Below are 22,775 nucleotides of genomic sequence, written 5' to 3' on the forward strand. Positions count from 1 at the left end.
TCGTCGCACCACGGGTTCGCTCCCGACCAATCGCCGACCGGCAGCGCGTCGAAGCGCTGTAGGCTTTTAGAGGCAAGCGCGGCCCCGGTTTGGCGCGCATTGTTACAAGTAAAGAAAGTAGCGAGTTTGTTAAATTTTCCATTTTAATAAACAATCTTGCTTCGCCCCGGTCATGTCCGAGGACGAGAAGAGCGCGGCGGAGGCCGAGCGCCGTCAAAGCGAGGTGAGGGAAAATGGCAACTTTGTTATTGTTGTTAACCCCGAGTCGCAGAGAGACATCGGCCGCGCCGCGCCGCCTCCTCGCGGGCCTCTCTGCGCTCTCCCCGGGTGGGCCGGCCATGCGAGGCCGAGGCTTTTCGGATAGCGGTAGGCCGCAGCACGCGGTGGCGTCATTATAATGATTAACTTTTAAATGAGTGTCGTTGTTTAGTTTGTATTCTTCAGTTCTCCGTAGCGTGATTTTATAATAACGCAGTATATGTGCTCAAGATGGGAATGAATAGTCGTGGAGTGGCAGCCAATGATTGGAACGCGTCTGGGTAGGACGTCGACCTGGGTTATTATTACATCGCAGGATCGTGATATGATCCCCCTCCCCTCCCTACATTAAATTATTGTTTCGTTTGTTCAATTTGTTACATGTCGGCCTCATTCTGTTATGAGATTAACGTATGTAGAAAGCAGAAGGCGGCCCCTGGAATATTTGTGTTGCCACTTCGTTTGATTTACGCCGATCTAGACGTTTGTTCTTATCTGTTTTTTTTTAAACAATACTGCGTAATAGTGTCCCATTGACGCCGAGGTTTGCAACGATGTGCGCCCTTGTTACAGTACTTGCATTGCGGTATGGAGGTGTGACATGGCCATCAAACCTTAACGTTTCGTCTTCTGATCTGGAATGTAAACAGTCAAGGGAAAAGCCGGCGACTCGCAATACTTGAGAGAACACGGTGTAATCATGGTTGAGCGGAGGAACCCTAGATTAAAACCCATGTGTTTATTCTTGCCGGCTCCGCTGTCTTGACAGGCACTGAACTATCTGGCCAACCTTACATTATACATTTTAAGTGACGTGCCGCTGTTAATGTCGATTAGTGAATCGTGTTGAAGGTTCCTCCTTGATGCTGAAGCCGCTCGACCGATGTTAAAATTGGCGTTGTCATTGCCATTTGGCCCGGTTAATAGTCGCAGTGTTATTCTTCCGGAACGTCTCGATTCATCTCAAAACTCTTTTTGCAGGAGTGAGGGTTCTGTATCGGAGCTTTATGACCAAATCAACCGGAATACATTGATGTTAACGGTTACATTTTCTGCAGGTCGAGGGCCGCCCCACACCCTGCGTGTCCACCCACTCGTGCGGGTTATTTGACCAGACACTTTATATTACTTGTCAGTACTGGTTGATGAAGGCGGTGTGCATCGACTTAGAAGCATAGTACTTTGCAATTGTAGGTTTTTAGCTGCACTGCCTGCTTGCTCACAACATAGCAGCCCGCTACGCTTAGTGGTCGACCATTAAAGTACGATCAAATTACTGCTTAGCTTCTGACATCTGACGAGATTGGACGCTTTGTGGGTGATTTTTCCGTAAGTACGTATAAAATCACGTACATTCATAAAAAAAAACTTTCTTACAAACTAAATTATTTATTAGGCATGAATGAGATTATTCAGTATCCCTTATAACCTAAAGAAGGTCCATTGTGTGTGCGTGTTATCTTTGTACCGCTAACAGGACATTATATGCCGGTGTACAAATCAATTTACTAAATTTGCTAATTATCTGACACTAACAGTCGATACAGAAATTGCCAACAGGTGTGTAACTATGGTGTTTAGAAGATACATATATAATAATTGGCTTCTAATCTGGTTAAAGTATTGCACGTATATATGTGTCGGCCTTTTTTTTCTTCAATCTACCGGTACTGCTGAATTAGAGCCTCCATATGCCTGCGTTGGTCATGGGGATTATTTTACTGTTTAGTTAGTTAGTGTTGGTTGATGAAGGTCGGGATCATAGACATGAAAACGTAGAAGTATTTTACAGGTACAAAAAATGTGTTTGCCATCCTGCCATTTTTTGCCCACCATAGCGCACCACAGCCCGATGGTGATTGCCCATCCAAGCAGAATCCAGGTTCAACCCTGCTTAATTTTCTGTGGCCGTGTTGGGTCATGGCGGGTCTTATAACACAAACGTATCCACATATTTACATAGCCTAACCCAGAAATCAATTATGAATCGTCACGTTGACTCTAAAAACCTATGTGTCAAATGAAAGTACAAATTAGCATTCAGTGATGCGACCGTGGACGTATGAGTTTTGTCTAGCTAGTATTTTTTGTTTAATTCACGGCTGCGAGTGCGTGAGCCTCCCGGTCGGCGTGCAGGTGTCTTTTGTTGTTGTTTTGTGTAACCTCAACGCGACTGCTGTACATCCCCTCAGGTGAATGATCCATCGTTCTCGCCAAATTCCCCGTCAAGAAATGCCGTCCCGAAGCCCGAGACCAAAGCACCAGACCCAGAGTATGAGAACAAGATGGTGCGTACTGAATGAGTGGAATGGAAGGAAACATGAATGAGTTTTCTTTTGGCATTTAACGATTCATCCTACCCACATTCTGTTATAAGATGATATGTTACGATTATATTATTAAGTCGATGTTTTTTTTTCATGTTTGTACCGGCTAGCGTGCATCTTCGTTTTTTTGGTCTCATTTGATGTCTCATTAGCACTGTGAAGGGTGACACGGCCGAGTTGAACGCATTTGTAAATGTTATATGGAATGATTTCTTTGACTCTTGCCACTGTTCAAAAATATATTTTATTACGGAATTGAATTATGAGCCGGATTTGTGACATTCCATTGAATTTCTGAGGTTGGGTAGGGGTGAATACGTACACCTCAAGTTTGTATGCGCATTTGTACTTATCAAATACTTCCATCCTCAACCTCAAGGGAGACTTTGCAGGAAATTTGCATGAAACAAAAATTACTTTTTACGGGCACATTTTGATGCATAGATTGAGAGGGCAAGAAAACATTTGCATACATAATTACTCGAATGGAGCGGTGTACAGTTATTAATGCTCTTTCCTATGAACTCTGCCACCTGCGTTCAATTCGTTGCTTCATGTAATGTAATTTAGACCAGCCTTCTAGTCCGATTATCCAAATAACTAATAATATAAAAAAGTTAACTGATATGTATTGAGTTTTCACCCAGCAATGTTTAACGTGTTTGAAACGCAAAATACGTACAATCGCAGCACCGACGAGGATGCTAACATCAACAGGGATAATGTAATGGCTCATGTAAATGAAGCACGCTTTAGCATCGGCGCTCTCATTAATCACGTAAATGATGCGTGTTAAATTAGAAGGGTGTCGTTCCTGGGCTTCATGCAGCACGAACATTGATTTGTGTGATGCTCGGCAAACCACAGCTCCTGATTTCCTAAGATGAATTGTTACCATTTTGGTTTTGCAAGCTGTGATTTTCGCCTCAACAAAACAGGACATAGATGTAGCATAGAAACATAGGTTACATATCAATAGAGATGTCTGTTGATAGGCAGAGCCAAAGTAGAGACCCATTCATATTCTTGATAATTCATTTGTATTATTGCAGCAACTCCACTGCAACTCCAAAACAATATTTAGGCATTCATTATGAAACTCTTGTCGATTGCGCAGTGGTTAGTGTGTAGCACTACTAACCTTACCCGAGTTCAATCCCCAGCCTCGGCTCACAGCCGTGCCAAGTGAAATCTGAATCGGTGATGGCCCTTCTCTTCCTTCCTTCATTAACCTGCACTACATTTTCTTTAACCCAGTAGTGCATGGCAAAACCTTGAGAGATGGTATGCTCATCACCCGTCCTCACCCAGATGGCTCCGCTTGGATTGCGAGTGCTGGTGAAACCCTATGTGGTAACCTTGAGCCAATTAATTTTTTTCCCATCCTTCCCGCCCGTGGGCTGACCTGCCGCAGAAAACGGATCGCTCGAACCGCTTCGAGTACCTCCTTCAGCAGACGGAGCTCTTCGCCCACTTCATCCAGCCGGCGGCGCAGAAGACGCCCACGTCGCCGCTCAAGCTCAAGCCTGGGCGGCCGCGCGTCAAGACTGACGAGAAGCAGAGCCTGCTGTCGGTCGGCGAGTGAGTTCGCTCGCCTCCCACACCCACCACAGGGGTTTCGTCGAGCCGCCCTCTGTGGCCCAATTGGAGTTTTCACGAAAGAGGAAACCGTGCCATGGGGAGGGTTTGATGAGCGTGTAGCGGCGGAGGGTTGTGTTTGTTTGCTTTTAGTTGGAGGAGTATACACATAGCGGTGTGATATGCAGTGATGGGGTTTGATTGTGTAGTGCTGTGTTTGCATCATGGTGTGCTTGTGTAGTGGTATGTGCTTATGTAGTTGTACTTGTGTCGTGGAGGGGTGTGCTTGTGTTTTTGGAGGTGTGGGGGGTGCGCTTTTAGCGGTGTGTTTGCATAAATGGAGTTTGCGTGTGTCGTGATAGAGTGTGGATGTGTGTGTGCGGTGTTGAGTGCTCTGCATTGGTTCGAATGTGGCTGGATATTACTGGGATGTGAGTGATGGGATTGAAACCCGGATTCGAACCCAAGATCTCGGGCCTTGTCAGCTTGTGCTACATCTTCCTACAGTTGGCGACTGAAAGAGTGGCGTGGTGACACTGATTTCTTTACTGCCCTTTTGCCCCACCTCCCCCCCTCTGCAGCTACCGCCACCGACGCACGGAGCAGGAGGAAGATGAGGAGCTGCTCTCCGAGAGTCGGAAGAGCGCCAATGCTCTCCTCCGCTTCGAAGAGTCCCCTTCCTGTAAGTTCCCTCGCCGCCATGTGGCTCCCTTGGTCGCTTGGTATAGCCCCGAAATGTAAGGGTGGGTTCACACTACATTTTTTAACTTGCGTGAATTGAGCGCTTGGTACCTTACGTGAAAACGCGTTCACGCCACCGCAATTTAACTTAACGTTAGTGTCATGCGGTTTGTCATGTCACGTGTGATAAATGCTTAATCATCACTTGATTGCCACTTGTAAAATTTCAAAGCCTTTGGCTCCCCCACCTTTGTGCCACCCGAACCCAGCTCACAATGTTTACCTCTCACCACTTTGTGTGTGCACGCATGAATAGGGCAAGGTGGCATAGAGGTTCGTGCACTATGTTACGAACCCGGCGGTCCGAGTTAGATTCCTGACCACGGCTAACATCCGTCGCAGTTATTTGAACCAATTCTAAGGCCTTCTCTCGGTGAACTCAACGTAAAAGGAGTACTTTTAGGGTGTGTCAACATCAGAAAAGGTGAGACAGGTGTCTTTGTGTGTGCTTACAGATGTGAAGTGCGGCACGATGAGGGATTACCAGGTCAGGGGTCTCAACTGGCTCATCTCCCTGTATGAGAACGGCATCAATGGCATCCTCGCCGACGAGATGGTGGGTCCTCTCCACCAGTGCCTCTGCGACACCCCCCACCTCTAGTTTTTACATGTGTTTTAAGATGGGAGCTGGGCTATTCTAATATTTTAGCAATCATTTACCGAGTATTGGTTTGGTTACTCGGCTCATCGGATAACACAAAGAACAAATTTTGATTTAAAGCTTTCGTGACTGCAGGGATTCATATTCTTGGGTCTTTCGGTAAAGTCACGTAGAAGGGAAACAATAAAATAATAAATATAAAAATATAAAACAATAAAATTCTCACGACGTTTCGACTGCAACACAAGCAATCATCATCAGGTGTGAAAACCACAACAAGAAAATTTGAAAAAAGTGGCCAATTTTTTCAAATTTTCTTGTGGTTTTTACACCTGATAATGATTGCTTGTGTTGCAGTCGAAACGTCGTGAGAATTTTATTGTTTTATATTTTTATTATTTTACTGTTTCCCTTTTACGTGACTTTACCGAAAGAACCAAGAATATAACACAAAGAACAGTTGAAAGTAGTCTCAATTATCTTCCCACGTGTGTCTCTGGACGAGAGGTTATGGGGCGGGTCTTGTTGGCGTCACTTACATCGTCCGAAGTGTCTCTGAGCAGGTCGCTCCCACATTGGAGGGTCGTGGCGGGGGGGGGCAGATTAATCTACCATTAAAAAATAGTTACAATATTTGAGTTATTGATTTAATAATTTCAGCTGTAGATTTGAGACCGGAAAAGAAACACATGTATGAGAGAACAAAGGCAAGATATTTGCGTCCTGTCATCTTGAGTAAACTAAGTGGGCTTGTGCAGGACACAAGCTTAATACAAGTTAGCTTGTGGTTATGACTTTTAAATGTATATCTGTGATTTTGTCTATTTTGTCATTGAAACCTTTTTTGTTGTGTTAATGACGAAACAGGGTCTGGGAAAGACACTGCAGACGATCTCTCTGCTGGGCTACATGAAGCACTACCGCAACATCCCAGGCCCCCACATGGTGCTGGTGCCCAAGTCCACGCTGCACAACTGGATGGCCGAGTTCGAGCGATGGGTGCCCTCGCTGCGGGCCGTCTGCCTCATTGGAGACAAAGACCATAGGGTAAGCGCCAGCCAGCCCATCGTTCCACCCATTGGTCAAAATACTCATGGGCACATCCGCCCATCGTGCTCAATGCCGGTCGGCACTCCTGTCAGCCCAGGCTCCTGTCCATATGGAGCCATATCATGGTACGCAACCATCAACACACGCCCATGAGAAAGCACACAAAGACAAAGATCCCCAATGCAGACAATGTTTACACACGGCACCAAGTCTTCATGAGCCGACCTAGGGGAGGCCCTGGATTGATTAGCCATGACTGGCAATTCAACTCTGGTTGCCCAGTTCGTATACTAGTTCATTAATTGTACCACTGCTCCCTGAACCCAATACCACAAATACTCATCAACACATCCATCGGCACATAAACTCCCCCACCATATGTGTAAAGTTGACCACGTGCTATTGATAGGAGTTTCACAAAGTATGTGCATACATTTTTATTACATTCATATAAAATGTACAATTTGACATTTTTTTAATTTTAGATCATTTAAATTAGATAATAATTTAACATGTCTTGACATCACTTCCTGTGCGGTTATATCACTTCCATCAATCTGAAAAATACATAGAACATACATATATACTCATAATAAAATCTAGTCGCACCCTACGCATCTGACAGTTCTGTGATGCACACTGACGCCCGCTTGTCGCAGGCGGCGTTCATCCGCGATGTGCTGATGCCGGGCGAGTGGGACGTGTGCGTCACCTCGTATGAGATGATCATCCGCGAGAAGTCCGTCTTCAAGAAGTTCAACTGGCGCTACTTGGTCATCGACGAGGCTCACCGCATCAAGAACGAGAAGTCCAAGGCGAGGCCCCTGCGCGCGCTCATGGCTTATTGACCACGGCCACCTGGTCACGCCTACCCGGGGATGGCCAGCCGGTTACGGCCAACTGGTCACGGCCAACTGGTCAAGGCCACCCGGTGACCATCACCCGGTCACGGCCACTCTATCACAGCCACCCAGTCACAGCCACCTGGTGACGGACACTGACGACCAACCCATTTGGTCAGAATCAAAAAATGTATTTATGAATACTGGAGGAATCCGATGAGCTATCTAGCTCTTTTTCACAGATGTCCAGTATTTACAGATGTCCAGTTGTCAATCAGAGCTTGGTTGTAGCCTTCAGTGGATCGGCTTGAATGCACTCATTCGAGAATGGAGAAGGAAACATAAATTTGATGTTGGTCGGTAGTTGGCGTCGTGGACGGTATGTAGGCTGATGTTGTAAATGGCAAAAATATGTATATTATAATATATTTCCCCACAATTTAATCTCATTTGTGCTATCGGTGTAATTTTATTACACAAAGTATCAGTTCAGATCTCTCGCAGAGCAGTGCAACCCTCCGTGTTACAAGGAAGCGAATGTCACAGCTATGTCCGAGACCCATTCAAGTTACCTTGGGTCCAGGCTAGAGTCAGTACATTCGCACTTGCCCAATTTGATGACTTGTTACAATGAGAGATTATGATTTGCTTTGCAAAACAATTTCTTTGGCCTTTGTGCATGTAGAATCGATCGCCGCTGCAAGAGTGTCCATTCAGTAACCCCTTTCTCCACATATAAATTAAAGTTGATTATTCTTGCGAGCATTATTTTTTTTATGGAAATCACATTTTGAACACCTATATTGTCACATCCATATTCAGCATTGAATGTGAGAGCGCAGAAACAGTTGAACCAGGTTTCTGTCAGTCACGATATCAAGATGAGTGTTCCTGTCCAACCGGGCACCTCTAAGCGTTCCGCCTTCGTTGTCTTCTGTCCCACAGCTGTCTGAGATCGTTCGAGAGTTCAAGACGACGAATCGTCTGCTGTTGACGGGGACGCCATTGCAGAACAACCTGCATGAGCTGTGGTCCCTGCTCAACTTCCTGCTGCCCGACGTGTTCAACTCTGCAGATGTGAGGCCCCATACTGCCCACATGCCTGCCCTCTTTCTGACAACCCCACAGGCCAATAATGAGGCCCTGGAAAAACTGCCCCACCACCGCCCTGTTTTAGTTTTTTAAACATTTACCGAGGCGGCGGCGGCGGCTCGTAACGGTGCTAGAGACACTGAGCCGGGACCATTTGGAACCTGTGTTTGAATCCAGGTTTCGACCGTTAAGCCGGAAGTGGAGTGAGCTGATGGTCTCAACCAGTGACGACACACAAAAAAGCCATGCAGGCTTGCGTGCGGTCACATCAGATTGTAGCAAAAAGCATTAAAACTATTGTGATAGTTTTACGCATTTTGCACTGTGTAGTGTTATTCTTCCTTTTGCTTGTAGTTGGTCTGTCAAAAGGAATACTTGATGTATCAACCAATTAGCAAGATTGTTGTCCTTCCCCCACACCTCCGATTAGCATGGTTGGCTACATACGGTGCGAAAAAAGTTCCACATACATACGTTTTTTGTGAACTACAGTTTTTCATCCCCCACAGGATTTCGATTCGTGGTTCGACACCAACAACTGCTTTGGCGACCAGCAGCTGGTTGAACGTCTGCACATGGTGAGAATCTGTCTTCTGTTCAACAATCGCCATGGGTTAGCACCTCTGCGTCCTCATTTCGAATTTAGATTTCAGTGGCCTGTGATTAAACCTGTGTTCTCAAGTGTGTTGAATTGATGGTCTAAGCCTGGTCAATGATGACTGATAAAGAACCCCAACGCATTAAGTTTGGCTCTGTACTTAATTCTATGGAAGGGGGACTCGGAACCGGAATAGGATGTTACTCACCACTATTATTAGCTGTGGCGAGTAAAGTTGAGTTTTATTTTGCCAGGCTACTGCTCTCCCATAGATGTAATCCACTGCTCTCTCTTCCTCCTGTTATGGCACCTCAGGTGTTGCGACCATTCTTGCTGCGTCGCATCAAGGCGGACGTGGAGAAGAGCCTGCCCCCCAAGAAAGAGTGCAAGATCTACATCGGGCTCAGCAAGATGCAGCGAGAGTGGTAGACTCCTCACCCACTTGCAAACATGAGACCACACCCACCCCCCATAGTCCAGTGCCTCGACTGGCTACCAATACAATCCTGGGTCCATTTCAAGATTTATTCACCGTCTTCAAGATCCTCCATGAACTCCGCCTCTGCCTACGTCTCCTCTCTCATCTCGCTCTATTCCCTTCCACGGACTCTCCACACCAGGAAACAAGCGTTTGCGTCGAACCCTCCTGTTAAACATCGCTCAGAGGAAGGTTGCTCATTCTCCTGTGCTGCCCAAATATTCTGAAACTCCCTTCCCTCTACCAACCTCCATCCGTGCTGTCATCTCCCTTCCCATGTTCATGGCTTTTTTGTTTGTGCCTCACTGCCTCTATAAAAATAAATTTACTCATTGTGTCCATTTATTATTGCCTGTAGCCTTGCCACCATGATCCTCTCGCCCGTATGTCTCTCCTCAATCATTTTGCCCTCCTGCTCCACAGGTACACAAAGATCCTGATGAAGGACATTGACATCCTGAACTCGGCCGGCAAGATGGACAAGATGCGCCTGCTCAACATCCTCATGCAACTGCGCAAGTGCTGCAACCACCCGTACCTGTTTGACGGCGCGGAGCCTGGGCCGCCCTACACTACGGACACCCACATCGTCATCAACAGCGGCAAGATGGTGGTGCTCGACAAGCTGCTGCCCAAGCTGCACGAGCAGGGTGCGTCCGGAGGGGTGCGGCAGTCTGCTCGGTCGTTGGGAGGCGCGGGCAGGGCTTGTGGTGTCTGGTCGGAGAGCAGGGCCTGTGCGAGTGGTTAGGGCAGGTGGCGGGGAACCTACGGCCCATGGGCCACGCGAGGCTTACCGCTTTGAAATTGCCCATGCGCGATATAAATCCATCACTGCAAGAATATTGGCTGCACTAGCTCAAAAACTCGTGGGAATATTGTACGCTTTGTCACCTGTTGTCTTTCATGTAGTTGTGAGCACGCAGCCAATGCAAACAGTCCTCGCGTGGTCAAAGATTCGTATAAAATTGTGTCCTGACAAAGGTATTTGACAGGCGTATTTGGTACTGAGTTACATGGGGATCTTTGTTCTGCAGGGTCCCGCGTGTTGATCTTCAGCCAGATGACGCGCATGATGGACATTTTGGAGGACTACTGCATGTGGAGAGGGTACGAGTACTGCCGTCTCGATGGCCAGACGCCGCACGAGGACAGACAGGTGACTGACCAGCAGCAAACATGCACACACACGCATGCCCATTTGCATGTTTTACCCAAACTAAAGCCATACGCACGTTACAGACATCGTATTAAGTGTTCAGAAAAGCAAGTGGCCTTGAAAAAGGCACGTTGTTAGAAGGGATCGTGGTCAGTGGTCAAAATTTATGATATACCAGGGCCTTTAAAAAGTATATATATTTTTTTTTTAATTGTATTTCAATAAGAGCCCGGTACAGAGCATGAACCGCGAAGCAGGGAGGGTGTACAGAAACTCTGCGGACATCGGTCCCGTCCTCTGTGCTCCTGGGTTTAGAGGAGGGAGGAGATGGGGCTCATTGCCCCACCAAAGTGGGGGACCGCGAGCGGGATATATTTACTTTTTATGTGGGGAGGGAAAGATGAGGGAGGAAGAACTTAAGTAAGAGAATAGAGGGAGTGGGGAGAAGGAGAGGGGAGGATATCAGGGCCTTCTTAAAAAAGAGCCTTGAGACTCGGTCAGACTTCTAAAATTATTGTACGTTTAAGGAACGAACAGGATAGGAACTTAGAGGTTTTTTTGGGTTCGTTCGCGTAAATATATAAAAGTCAACTATTAAGGGTTGTCACGTGAACAGAACATGCCAATTCGTCACTAGTACAGCACACTGGTGTGTTGGAGAGCCAAGCCACAACATTTAATCTGAGTACGATGTTTCGCCAGTAATTACAACCAGTTTCATCAGGCAACAGCCAGATTTGTGGAGAAGTCCACCTGTTTCGTTCCTTATATAGAGGCGTAGATGTGGTGACCACGCTTCTGCGCTCTTGCGCCAAGTGGGGGGGGATTACTGAGTCAACGTACATTATGCATGCACATTATGCGAGCCCTTTGATCTTGTCCTTCCCGTCTATTGTGTGTATTAAAATAGCCTACCAACAGTAATCTCTATTGAAATAATTTATTATTTTATGATTCGCTTCCACGCAGCACTAAGGCGGTAGCTATCCGAACGGTTAACATTTTTTAATTTCTTTCAGTTACGATAGATTCTCTAACTAGACTTGGCCAGTAGTAGCTAGTTTTTGCACAGAACTTCAACATTATCAAAATCAATTGAGTGTTCTTGTGGGCACGCGTGTTCTGCTACTGCTGACAGTTGTTTTTGGGATACTTAAATGTTTCTCTAATGTTATTTTGGTCTCGTGCTGATCATTAGTCCTGTTTGCCCAACATAACATTTACCACATGTGCAGTTAATCCTGTACACACCTTGTAATGTTAGCTTCGATATTAATTTCTGTATTTTATGTACCATGCCAAATCTGACTCGGAGTTTTGTTTTTCCAAACATTTGGCTAGTTTATCAGTTACTCCCGCAATGTTCGGTATAATGCTCGTGTTATTTGATTTGGTTTTGGCATTCAATGTCCTGTTGATTTGTGCATTATTGTAAGCGTTCATTTGCAGCGCTGCATTAACGTGTTGAATTTCACTTCTCAGACAGGACACGTGTTACAGTGACAGCAAAACGAGTTCATTACATTCTTGAATAAATCTTAAAAAGGAATTCGTCACTTCCTAAATATGTCAGGTCCCTCGTGAAAAATAATCTTGAGACTCCATAAGGCTTTCCTATATAAAGAAAGAGCTCTGTTATTATTAGACATAAAAGAGAAACAACAACATCACCATCTGTGTGTGGTGGTGGCGGCGGCGGCACTCTGCGCGCAGGTATCGATTGCCAGCTTCAACGCTCCGGACAGCAGCAAGTTCGTGTTCATGCTGTCGACGCGAGCTGGGGGCCTGGGCATCAATCTGGCCACAGCCGACGTGGTCATCCTCTACGACTCGGACTGGAACCCCCAGGTCGACCTGCAGGCCATGGTGAGGCTGTCTCCACTGCTTGTGGGGACGCGCGTATACCTACCTATATGTTTGAGGTCGCGCGCGTGTGTGGGCGTCGGCGAACGCCATCTGCTTAATTATGGCCGTCACCGTTGTTGGCGGGTTGTGGCTTTTGCCTTCGTCGTGATTGTAGATGCTTTGGTAAACTGCAACAGTTGTCTGTCGCATTTGTTTTGTTGTGGCGGTTCTTGCGGTTGCTGCAATTGTTTGGTCACTATAGTTTTGGGAGTTGTCTTTTTATCACGATTGTTGCAGTTGTATTGTTTTTAATCATTTTCTGTTTTTGTTAGTTGTGGCGGTTGTGACGATTGTCTCCGTTGTGGCTGTCATGGCTCTGGCATTCTGGATATTTGCCGCGGTGGTGTCTATTGACTTTTCCACCCTCGCCGTGGTGGCCACCGTGCCCCTCCCCACCTTGGTGACCCTGTGTTTTCCGTGACCCCGCAGGACCGAGCTCACCGCATCGGGCAGAAGAAGGTGGTGCGTGTGTTCCGCTTCATAACAGAGAGCACGGTGGAGGACCGTATTGTGGAACGTGCCGAGATGAAGCTCCGCCTCGACTCAATTGTCATCCAGCAGGGTGAGCGCTCGTAATGGCCATGCCCAGGGGTCGGCAACCTGCGGCTCCGGAGTCGCATGCGGTTATTTACAGACCACTTAGTGACGTTATGTATGTATGAGTGACCCCCATGACCAATGAGGCATGGGGAGGCCCCTGTCTTACACAGCCGACGGATCAAAGTCATTGACATTCGTAGTGTTAAAATAACAAATTCCATTAACCGTTAAAATATTCCTTCAGTGCAATTGTAACGTGGCCTCTGGTCCACACTTAACTCCACTTCCTCTTCCCCACGACCAGGCCGCCTCGTGGATCAGGTGGCCAACAAGCTGGGCAAGGATGAGATGCTGCAGATGATTCGCTACGGAGCTACGCAGGTGTTCTCTTCAAAGGAGAGCCAGATCACCGACGAGGACATCGACGTGATCCTCGAGCGCGGGGCTAAGAAGGTGCGTCCCTGCACACTTCCTGTGCGTCGGAGATGTTGTCTTCCACTGCCTTGCCCTGTATTATTGTGCCTTGCCCTTTCTTGTCCTGCTTTGACGAGCTTTCCCCTGCATTGCAATGCCTTTCGTTGCCTTGATCTGCCTTTGAAGTGTCTCCATGATGGGTAGTCCCACATTTATGGCTGTGTTTCTCACTCTAGCAGACTTTGTTTATTTCTGTCTCGGTGTATTTATCTCCGTCTGTTTCTTGTCCCATTGACGATACCTGTGGCTGCCTGTCTTTCCCCATCTCATTGTATCTTTATAACCGTGTCTTTTATTTCAATATCTGTGTGTCTTGGTGTGCCTCTGTGTGGCTGTTTTTATACATCCTAATGTCTATCTCTATGTGTCTTTGTCGGTGGTGTGGGCAGACGGCCGAGATGAACGAGAAGATGTCCCAGCTGGGCGAAAACACCCTGCGCACGTTCACCATGGACACGGAGTCGAGCGTCTACAACTTCGAGGGGGAGGACTACAAGGCCAAGCAGAAGGTGATGGCCCTGCCCAACCAGGAACCACCACCATGGCCAACCTGAACCACCACTATGACCACACACTGCAACCACCACAGCCTCAACACCATCACCACAACCAACACCACAGTTACAGCCGCCATAACACCACCACCATAACCTATAGCAACACCACCATAACACCATCATTACAACCATCACGACCAACTCCAACACGACCACCACACTAACACTACCAAGACTACCTCCATAACACAATCATCACCATAACGCTACAAGCATAACACCAACACGATCCTGATTTCCATTGACAACTGCCGTAGCACCATTATTACCACGACCACCACCCTATAATCTTTTAGTGCACAATTAAACACATTGATTGTCCACGCAACAATTGATCATTTTACATGCGTATTTATGTGTATTTTTGGTCGGAACAAACGAGATGGAACACAGAGTACAAATAGGACCAGGCTTTAGTGGTGGTGGTGACAGTTGTGGGTCATTCCTTGCTTGCTTGATGGAGTGTGCTTTGTGTTTCTCCACCCCCACTGCAGCTGAACATGACTGAGTGGATTGAGCCACCCAAAAGAGAGCGGAAGGCCAACTACGCGGTGGATGCTTACTTCCGGGAGGCCCTCCGTGTGACGGAGCCAAAGGCCCCCAAGGTAGGGTCGTCGCTCGCCCATCCACCCAGTCACTTGGTCGCTTGCTAGCCCAGTCACCCACTCTGTTGCTCGCTTGCTACCCAGTCACCGGTCAGGGCAGGCCGGGCGGGCTTATTGCCCCGCACGTGCTGGAGGAGGAGGCTGTCAGGTGGCTCTGTGGCTACGTGGGCTAACGTCTACGCACATCACATCGACATTTATTTATTTAATTCCCTTATGTACATGGTGCTCTGTGTAAAAGTCACATGTAAAAAAGCATTCGCTCACTAAAACCGGTCACTCGGTTGCTCTCTTGCCCAGTTACCCGGTCATTCGTCACCCACCCACCTACTCGCCCACCAAAGCCACCTGCTGATATTGCTCATTTGCTTTGTTACTCAGTCACTCATTCAGCCACTCCAGTGAGTCTTGTCACATGCTCACTCGAGAAGTGAACCCATTCACTTCTGACCTTGGTGTGTCACGTCTGCTGTCTGGACACAGGCTGTTGCTGTAAAGTAAACACGAGAGATATATTGATGCATTTAGTAAAATGTATTGTGTTTGTGGTTCTCGCGTACAATTATTCGTGTAAGAATACTATTTACCATTGTTTCCAGTTTTATTTAAACAACTCTCGATATGACAGCAGCTTCATAGCACCGTAGATTGTGTGGATTCTACATGCACTGTATTGGGATAAAAATACTCGATTTGTGAATAGAATCTTGGAAGTTCATCCATTTCAGGGAGGGGATGAATCGTCAGTTTTCTGTCTTATGCAGACCATGCCTGAGTGCCATTATTTAAATCCCTGTGCATTTCGAGAGTAGTAGACCCTCTTAAACTCCACTACTGTCTGCGCTGCTCTGTGCAGAGATAACATTTGGCTGCACATAGCGTCTGTATCAAACCCCCGACGCTTGTCCTTACTGTGTGCAGGCACCGCGCCCGCCCAAGCAGCCCAGCATCCAGGACTTCCAGTTCTTCCCCCCGCGCCTCTTTGAGCTCTTGGAGAAGGAGATCCTGCACTACCGGAAGACCATTGGCTATAAGGTGAGAGGCCTGTGTGTCCGCAGGGCTCCAGATGACGTTTGGCACACTCCCCACTCAATGGGGAGAATGGGTGCCCCAAGCTCGCGTGTATGTGTGCGTGCGTGTATACCGCCTTTGTCACTGGGAAGACAAAGGCGGCCGGGCGCGGTGTTTTACACCCACCCCCTCCTGTGCCGTGCCGGCCTTCATAGGTGCTCACTAACAGCACTTGCCCCAACCGTCTGTTAAAGGCTATACGGGGAGATCTTTCTATTTGTATGTCAGTGTGTATACTGGGGCAAACATTTAGGTGTATGTATATTTGAGTGAGAGAGTTTATTAGTTTGTGTGTGTGTGCGCGCCTGTATGGGAGTGTGATTATGCATAATTTAGGCCTTAATAGATGCTCGCTCACAGCTTGCCTCAACAGTGTGTGTAGGCTACACGGGGAATCTTGTGCATTGTGTGTGTGTGTGCGTGCGCGCGTTTGCACGTGTGTGTGCCTGCAGGTTCCCCGGAACCCGGACGTGCCCAACCCCGCGGTGACGCAGAAGGAGGAGCAGGGAAAGATCGACACGGCTGAGTCGCTCAATGAGGAGGAGCTCGAAGAGAAGGAGAAACTACTCACACAGGCAAGCACATCGTCAACCTCGTTGTCATTAGTCATCGTGTTCCTTCTTTAACCTCGTCATACCATGGCAATCGCCACGAATATCATCATCATCATCTTGGTCATCTTAATTGTCAGATTCACCATCATTGCCATTCTAGTCGTTGTCAATCATGTTGGAATGTAAGCAGGTTTGAATCTGGACAGCACTTGGATGGGTGACCACCATACACAGCATGGCTACGGGCTGTGGGGCTACATGGTAGGCAGTAGGTTCACAGCCCTGGTGTGGGGGAAGCCCTAATCCAGCAGTAGATTGACAAAAGGGGCTTGGCGGGTAAATCATGATTGTAAGCATGGCTTAAAATTCCTGTAAATCGACCACATTGCACATCTGCGAGTTGCACAGCTTCGTCGAGATGCGCGCGCCCTCGTTTGGACGCTTTGTAAAAAGTCAAATTGTGTCGGCACGTCGTGGCCTTTTTGTCATGGCAGGGCTTCACGGACTGGAGCAAACGAGATTTCAACCAGTTCATCAAGGCCAACGAGAAGTGGGGTCGCGATGACATCGACAACATTGCCCAGGAGGTGGAGGGCAAGACTCCTGAGGACGTCATTGAGTACTCGGGTGAGCGCCCACCACGCCCGGCACTTTTCGTCCTGTTCCATTTATATTTTCCAGAGAGTCATTGCTAATGAGCACACTGCCTACGGGGATGTATGTTTGGATAGGGGTGTTCCAATGGCTAGTCAGACTTAATTGTTGGGTGTTCCCATTTTCTGTATGCATGTTGAACTTCCTTTGCACCGTACGTAGCCGAACGTGCTAATCAGAGGAGCGGGGGAAGGACAACAAACTGAACGCAAAAAGCAGTTGTAAAGACATGAGTTTTCAATCTAGATTTAAAAGTGCAGAGGAGTAGTTGACAATTGTTGTTTACCATCAACATCGTGGCAAAAAATACGTCTTCAACTTTACCCCCTACTGACAAAATCTTGGCAAGACGCTCCTAAAACAATCTTAAAACACTAGGGGAATGAATGAAGCATCGTCATCAACATCGATGTGAAACGACGCAGGAGAATGCAAAAGTGAGAAAAAATAAACACGGAATATAGATCACTGTAGAGGGATGACGTTGACAGGTTCCGTTAACCTTGACTAGGATTTGAACGAATGGAACCACCCTTTGCCCGAAACAAGAAGTCATCAACTGAACAGAGGTAGCATTTTGCAGTGGGGAGAGTAGGTTGGAGCACACTAGCCCACCAAACACTAGCCCTTAGCAAACATCTCAGCAGCCCCTAGCACAAACCTTGTCACAGACACCATCTTTATCCAAATAAGCAATCAATCAGTCACTTGTTGTACTTGCCCTTCCACTGACCTTGACCGACTAGCCAACCAGCCATGAATACTAACCCTTGTCACTGACTTTGACTCGACCTGCTAACCTTCCCTCCAATTCTTTGCCTTTGGCCCCCCTTGTTACCTTTTTGTTCGTCCTTTGAGTTTCGGCATTCGCTCTGCAAACAGCGCACCCACCTGCCCACGTGATAACAATTGGCACGGGAGATGAACTGAATTTTGCCTGTGACGGGTTTCGTGCTAACGGGCCGCCCGCCTCTCCCCCACGCCTGTGTCCGTGGCGCCGGCAGCGTTGTTCTGGGATCGCTGCAACGAGCTGCAGGACATCGAGAGGATCATGGCGCAGATAGAGCGTGGGGAAGCGCGCATTCAGCGCCGGATCGGCATCAAGAAAGCGCTGGACGCCAAGGTGAGGCTCTGCCGACGCGGCGTTGTCGTCGTCGTCATCCTCTTCCGTCACACACAACGCGAGCCGCGGCGAACAACTTCTCATAACTAAGCAAGTCTCGGCGTTCTAAATCATGGTGTAGTAAAATAATAATTGACACCGCGTTGGCAGTGATGAACAAGCATGAATAACCACAAACTTAACACATTCGTCATTAACACCGCCCTAGAGAGGAAACGTACATGCTAATGTATAATAGGTGACGATATGGGCATTGATTCTGATCATAGCCAATGTTCCAATGCTTGAAACATCGCTAATTGTGTGTTTTCTTTTCGGTAAATGTTTTTTGACGAATGCGAGTGTTTTTTTTTAGAAATGCAAAATCATTGTGTGGTGGGTAATGAATGCCAAGTTTTATGGGTAGAATTATGCATCAATTTACCATTTTTCTCGTCTAATAATTTGTTTCCCAATGGTATTATCGGTGCCATGTAATGAGGTGATTAATCTATCCGAATCGGTCACAGAGCAGTGGAAAACCCCCTGTGTTAGAAAACAATCCAGAAATATGGATATCACGGAACTACTTCTTGTCCACACACAGGGGGCAGCACTATTCCTCCCACCCTACCACAGAGCAATATGCGTCACAAGACAGTCAAACCAATATTTTTTAATCACGAAGCTGATATTTTTGCCAAAGTAAGTGCTGAACCAAATTTGATGTTATGGTTATTTCGTCCAGTCAGGCGTGACTGAAACTATCAACACAGACGGCTGAAATCTGGATTCGAAAGTAAGATCCTATTGATGGCTGCTCGGCGCTATTGACACGTGTGTCTATTTCTTCTGTTTCCCATGCCGCCTGTGTCCGCAGATTGCACGCTACAAGGCGCCCTTCCACCAGCTACGCATCTCGTATGGCACCAACAAGGGCAAGAACTACACAGAGGAGGAGGACCGCTTCCTCATCTGCATGCTACACAAGATGGGCTTCGACCGTGAGAGCGTCTACGACGAGCTGCGCCAGTGCATCCGCAACGCACCGCAGTTCAAGTTCGACTGGTTCCTCAAGTCACGCACGGCCATGGTGAGGCTTCCATCCTTCGTTGTCGTTATGGTAACCTCACATCTTCCCTCCCCAACCAGCGTTGCCATGTTAGCCCTTCCCCCTCTCCTTACTGGCTTCTCAGGTGTTGCCAAAGTAACCCTTGGCTCTCGCCCAGCATCACCGCAGTACTCTTGCATCTATCGCAATGGTTACCCACGCCTTCTCCTATACGTTGCTTGGTACTGTAACCTCCCCCTAAGTATCGCCACGGTACCTTGGTCTCTATCACCTTGGCACTATCGCTTCATATTATCATTATGGTATTTCTCACCACTTTGTCACCATAGTACAATTAACTTTCGTTGTCATAATGGCACCATTGCCTCTCACTTCCACAGCATTGCCAAGATAATCTGCATGCTTGGACAAGCATGGGACATTTCTCATCTATTGAATATTGGCAGTCCCGGGCCAGTGATGGCAACCAGTCTCAACACGGGGACATCCAGTAGCATCTGTTGCCCAGCTAGTAATTGTCGCCACCGTAGTGCATTGTTTTGGCGGTCCGCGTGCTTCACCTGAGCGTGTTCGGTTACGGCGCAGGAGCTGCAGCGGCGCTGCAACACGCTGATCTCGCTCATCGAGAAGGAGAACTCCGAGCTGGAGGAGAAGGAGAAGGCGGAGAGGAAACGACGCGGACCCAAGTCCTCCTCGGTCAGACGAAATGGCAGTGCAGCTTGCACGCTGGCACCACACTGCATGCTCGCACTGCACGTGCGCACCACACGCTCCCATATGGCAACAGTAGCCGCTGTTCACTACTGCCGGCGATGTCATCACAGCGCTTGTCAGGCTCGGAGCATTTTAAGTCCAAGTGCTGTGGCAGCAGGTTACAAGACTTAACATCCAGGTGTTATGGATTAACTGAGAAAAACTGGGAGACACACCACCTCTGCTCCCCCGCTCTGCCAGCTTGCTCTGATTTTAGCACATGTGCACGGAGAATATTCAGTTGTTTAGCAGCTCTGCTTTGAAGTAGGGCCATAATCCATCGCGTAAGACTAATATCTATTGTATGTTTATGTTATAAGACAGTGTTTTACATTCAAATGTTTCTATACCACCCTCCCCCACAATTTTCTCTAGATAGTACTATTGGTGTCATGTCATGGGACTGTCCGTTCCCCTTTGAATGTTAAACCACTGACTTTCAGAGTACACAGCGCGGACCTGCAAAAATGATCAGAAGTGTTCAAGAAGGATCTGTAAGTGAAGCTCTAAACTAGGTTTGTTCATCCCTTGACATCGGTCTCATTTTGTGACCCATCTTTTTCCAGGCGCAGAAGAGAAAGGCGGAAAACACCCCGGATTCCCGTGGCCGCAAAAAGAAAATGAAGCTGTGATGGAATCACGGACTTTCAGGAGCAGTGAGATGTACGCCGGCACCGTGAGTCAGTCGGGGAAGTTGGGTTAGGAAGGGGGGGGGGGGTGGTGGAGGGAGAGGGTAGGGGGGATAGAGCCAGTGGGGGGGGGGGGGGGCGTGAGATGAGGTGCGTGTGCAGGATTTCACGTCTTCCCCAAACACACGGTAGTTACATCGGCGTCAGTGGCAGCGCCGGAGGCGCCGATGCCGTGCTGTCTGGTTGACAACAGGGGAAAGAAAAACGTCTCCAGAGGATCTTCAACGTCACGCAAAGCAATGAGTGTCAAGATCAAGAAGATTGTTTTTCCCCTAACAATGACTATTGTTTTTGTAATGAGCTTCAGGAAAAAAGCACCGGGAAGGGTAAATGCGGGTTTTATTTTGAATTCACCAGCAGCAGTGTTTGTGAATTCCTACACTCGGCAAACTCTCCCCACCACCCCAACTCCTTCAATTCCCCGAGGAATGGTAGCCTCTGTAACGGTTGCTACATTTCACACAAAGGCTTGCTCACACCTGAGCGATCAGTTTGGGAAACTTGGTTGCATGCAACCAAGTCGTTTTTGTATGTGCAGTCGGTTGAGCGAGCAGTTGTGTAACCGTTTGCTTGTCTCGCAGAGGATTCTTCGCAAGCTCACCTTGCAAGCGATCGGCTCGGAGATTCATGGCCATGTATTTCCTCACGCGCACGTTTTTACGTACACGTTGACTGGTGGTTACAATCTTGACGCAGGGTTGAGGGTGGTGGTGGTGGTGGTGACGGCGCTCATGAGAAGGATGGTGCAGCTCTGCTGCTGTCAAGGGCAGTGGGCCAGACACTTTAGCCATGACCATGCACGCTCTTGAAATGCAACTACTGGCTCAGATGTGGGCAAAGCAGTTGTGGCCAATTTGCGCAATTTGGCTGTGCAACTGATCGTTTGCAGACAAGTGGGGGCATGCCATTCCCTCACGGGTGGGGGGGGGGTGGTCGCTGGAGCCCAATGACCAACGCGGATTGGTCCAAGTGAGGGATCACTTGGGGCTCCCGCAGTGGAGTCGTAACCGTTGTAGCCACAGCGCCGTTATGAGTCGGCGTGGGAGAGCGCCCTCGTTAATTTTATTTCGGAGTGGAAATGTTTATAGTGAACGAGACTTAGCCCCGTTTGTTGTACTGTACGTGTAGGTGCTCCCCACCGAGTGCTTGTGTTATTTTGTACTTTAGCCTTTTGACCATTCCTAAAATAAACTTGTTCAAAAAGATTCTGCTTGTTTGGGTGTTTTTGTCAGTTTAGCCCCTCCTATGTGTTTTCAAAATATGTAGACACTACATACCTGTCAACCCCTGCGGTTTACCCGTATTTTTGTACAGGGAAATTGAGTTTTCAGGTCCCTCCAGCGTACAGCCGTTTCAATACGGGCACATTTTTTTGTGTTTATCCCTTGTGATGGGACTTTGTAGGATGAACGTTGAGATTCATAAGGGCATGGGGTGACCAATAATGTCTGAATTTCCCTTTAATTAGGTAGGCAATGATAAGGGGTTGACAGGTATGACACTATGCCCCCCTTAACACATCTGTCCCGGTATAAGTATTTGACTCATTAAGGCCGTTGTCGACCTACATGTAAACACACATAGTAAATATGTACACAAACATTTAAAATATAACTTTTGCGGTCTGCCATGAATATCGCACCGAGTGAAACATAAATATATAAACTATTGAGTAATGTACACCGCCAAATCTAAATGATTGCATTCCTTCTGTAACATTTTGCAAGGGTCGTGTAAGATTTAATTGGGGATTTAAGTAATTTAAGAAGGGTGGCATATTTTACTGTGGGAGATCGTTCCATTGATGCCATCAAATGTCGGTAATTTTGTAACTGCTATATTACAAATGTATGAAAGTTTGTTTATTTGGCATTGGTTTGTGCTTCCGTGCAGTGTTTTGCGATTTCTCACGTGACACGGTTGTGTTTTTTTTCTCTTAATTTCTGTTTGCGCTGTTGCTGTACTTTGTTGTTTTGGTGACCTCGCCCCCCAGGTCACTCTTGCTAAATGAGACTCGTAAACTGATCTTTCCCACCTGGTGAGACAAAATAAACATTAAAATTCTGCCAGATCCAGCA

General features: G+C 47.5%; 1 protein-coding gene across 1 annotated transcript; it reads left to right on the forward strand.

Moving 5' to 3' along the window:
* Window positions 1–21,902, forward strand: LOC116943628 (SWI/SNF-related matrix-associated actin-dependent regulator of chromatin subfamily A member 5). The gene is made up of 24 exons (XM_032956648.2): window positions 1–223; window positions 2,451–2,546; window positions 4,000–4,166; window positions 4,745–4,845; window positions 5,360–5,460; window positions 6,373–6,552; window positions 7,215–7,370; window positions 8,343–8,474; window positions 8,999–9,067; window positions 9,403–9,512; window positions 9,989–10,215; window positions 10,600–10,721; window positions 12,435–12,587; window positions 13,056–13,188; window positions 13,471–13,619; window positions 14,030–14,149; window positions 14,692–14,802; window positions 15,724–15,837; window positions 16,326–16,448; window positions 16,922–17,054; window positions 18,086–18,204; window positions 19,064–19,276; window positions 19,841–19,951; window positions 20,575–21,902. The coding sequence occupies exons 1-24, from the start codon at window positions 173–175 to the stop codon at window positions 20,638–20,640; spliced, it is 3,057 nt and encodes a 1,018-aa protein (XP_032812539.1). The 5' UTR covers window positions 1–172; the 3' UTR covers window positions 20,641–21,902.
* Window positions 21,903–22,775: the final 873 nt, after the last annotated feature.

Source organism: Petromyzon marinus, chromosome 18 (genome assembly GCF_048934315.1).
Source record: "Petromyzon marinus isolate PM22_M1 ecotype Great Lakes invasive population chromosome 18, UKy_Petmar_22M1.pri1.0, whole genome shotgun sequence".
Taxonomy (NCBI): Eukaryota; Metazoa; Chordata; class Hyperoartia; order Petromyzontiformes; family Petromyzontidae; genus Petromyzon; species Petromyzon marinus.

Coding starts and splice junctions, on each gene's coding strand:
- LOC116943628 (XM_032956648.2), top strand. CDS start 173: ATGTCCGAGGACGAGAAGAGCGCGGCGGAGGCCGAGCGCCGTCAAAGC. Junction 12,588..13,055: donor AGGTCGACCTGCAGGCCATG/GTGAGGCTGTCT, acceptor GTGACCCCGCAG/GACCGAGCTCACCGCATCGG. Junction 19,277..19,840: donor TCAAGTCACGCACGGCCATG/GTGAGGCTTCCA, acceptor GTTACGGCGCAG/GAGCTGCAGCGGCGCTGCAA.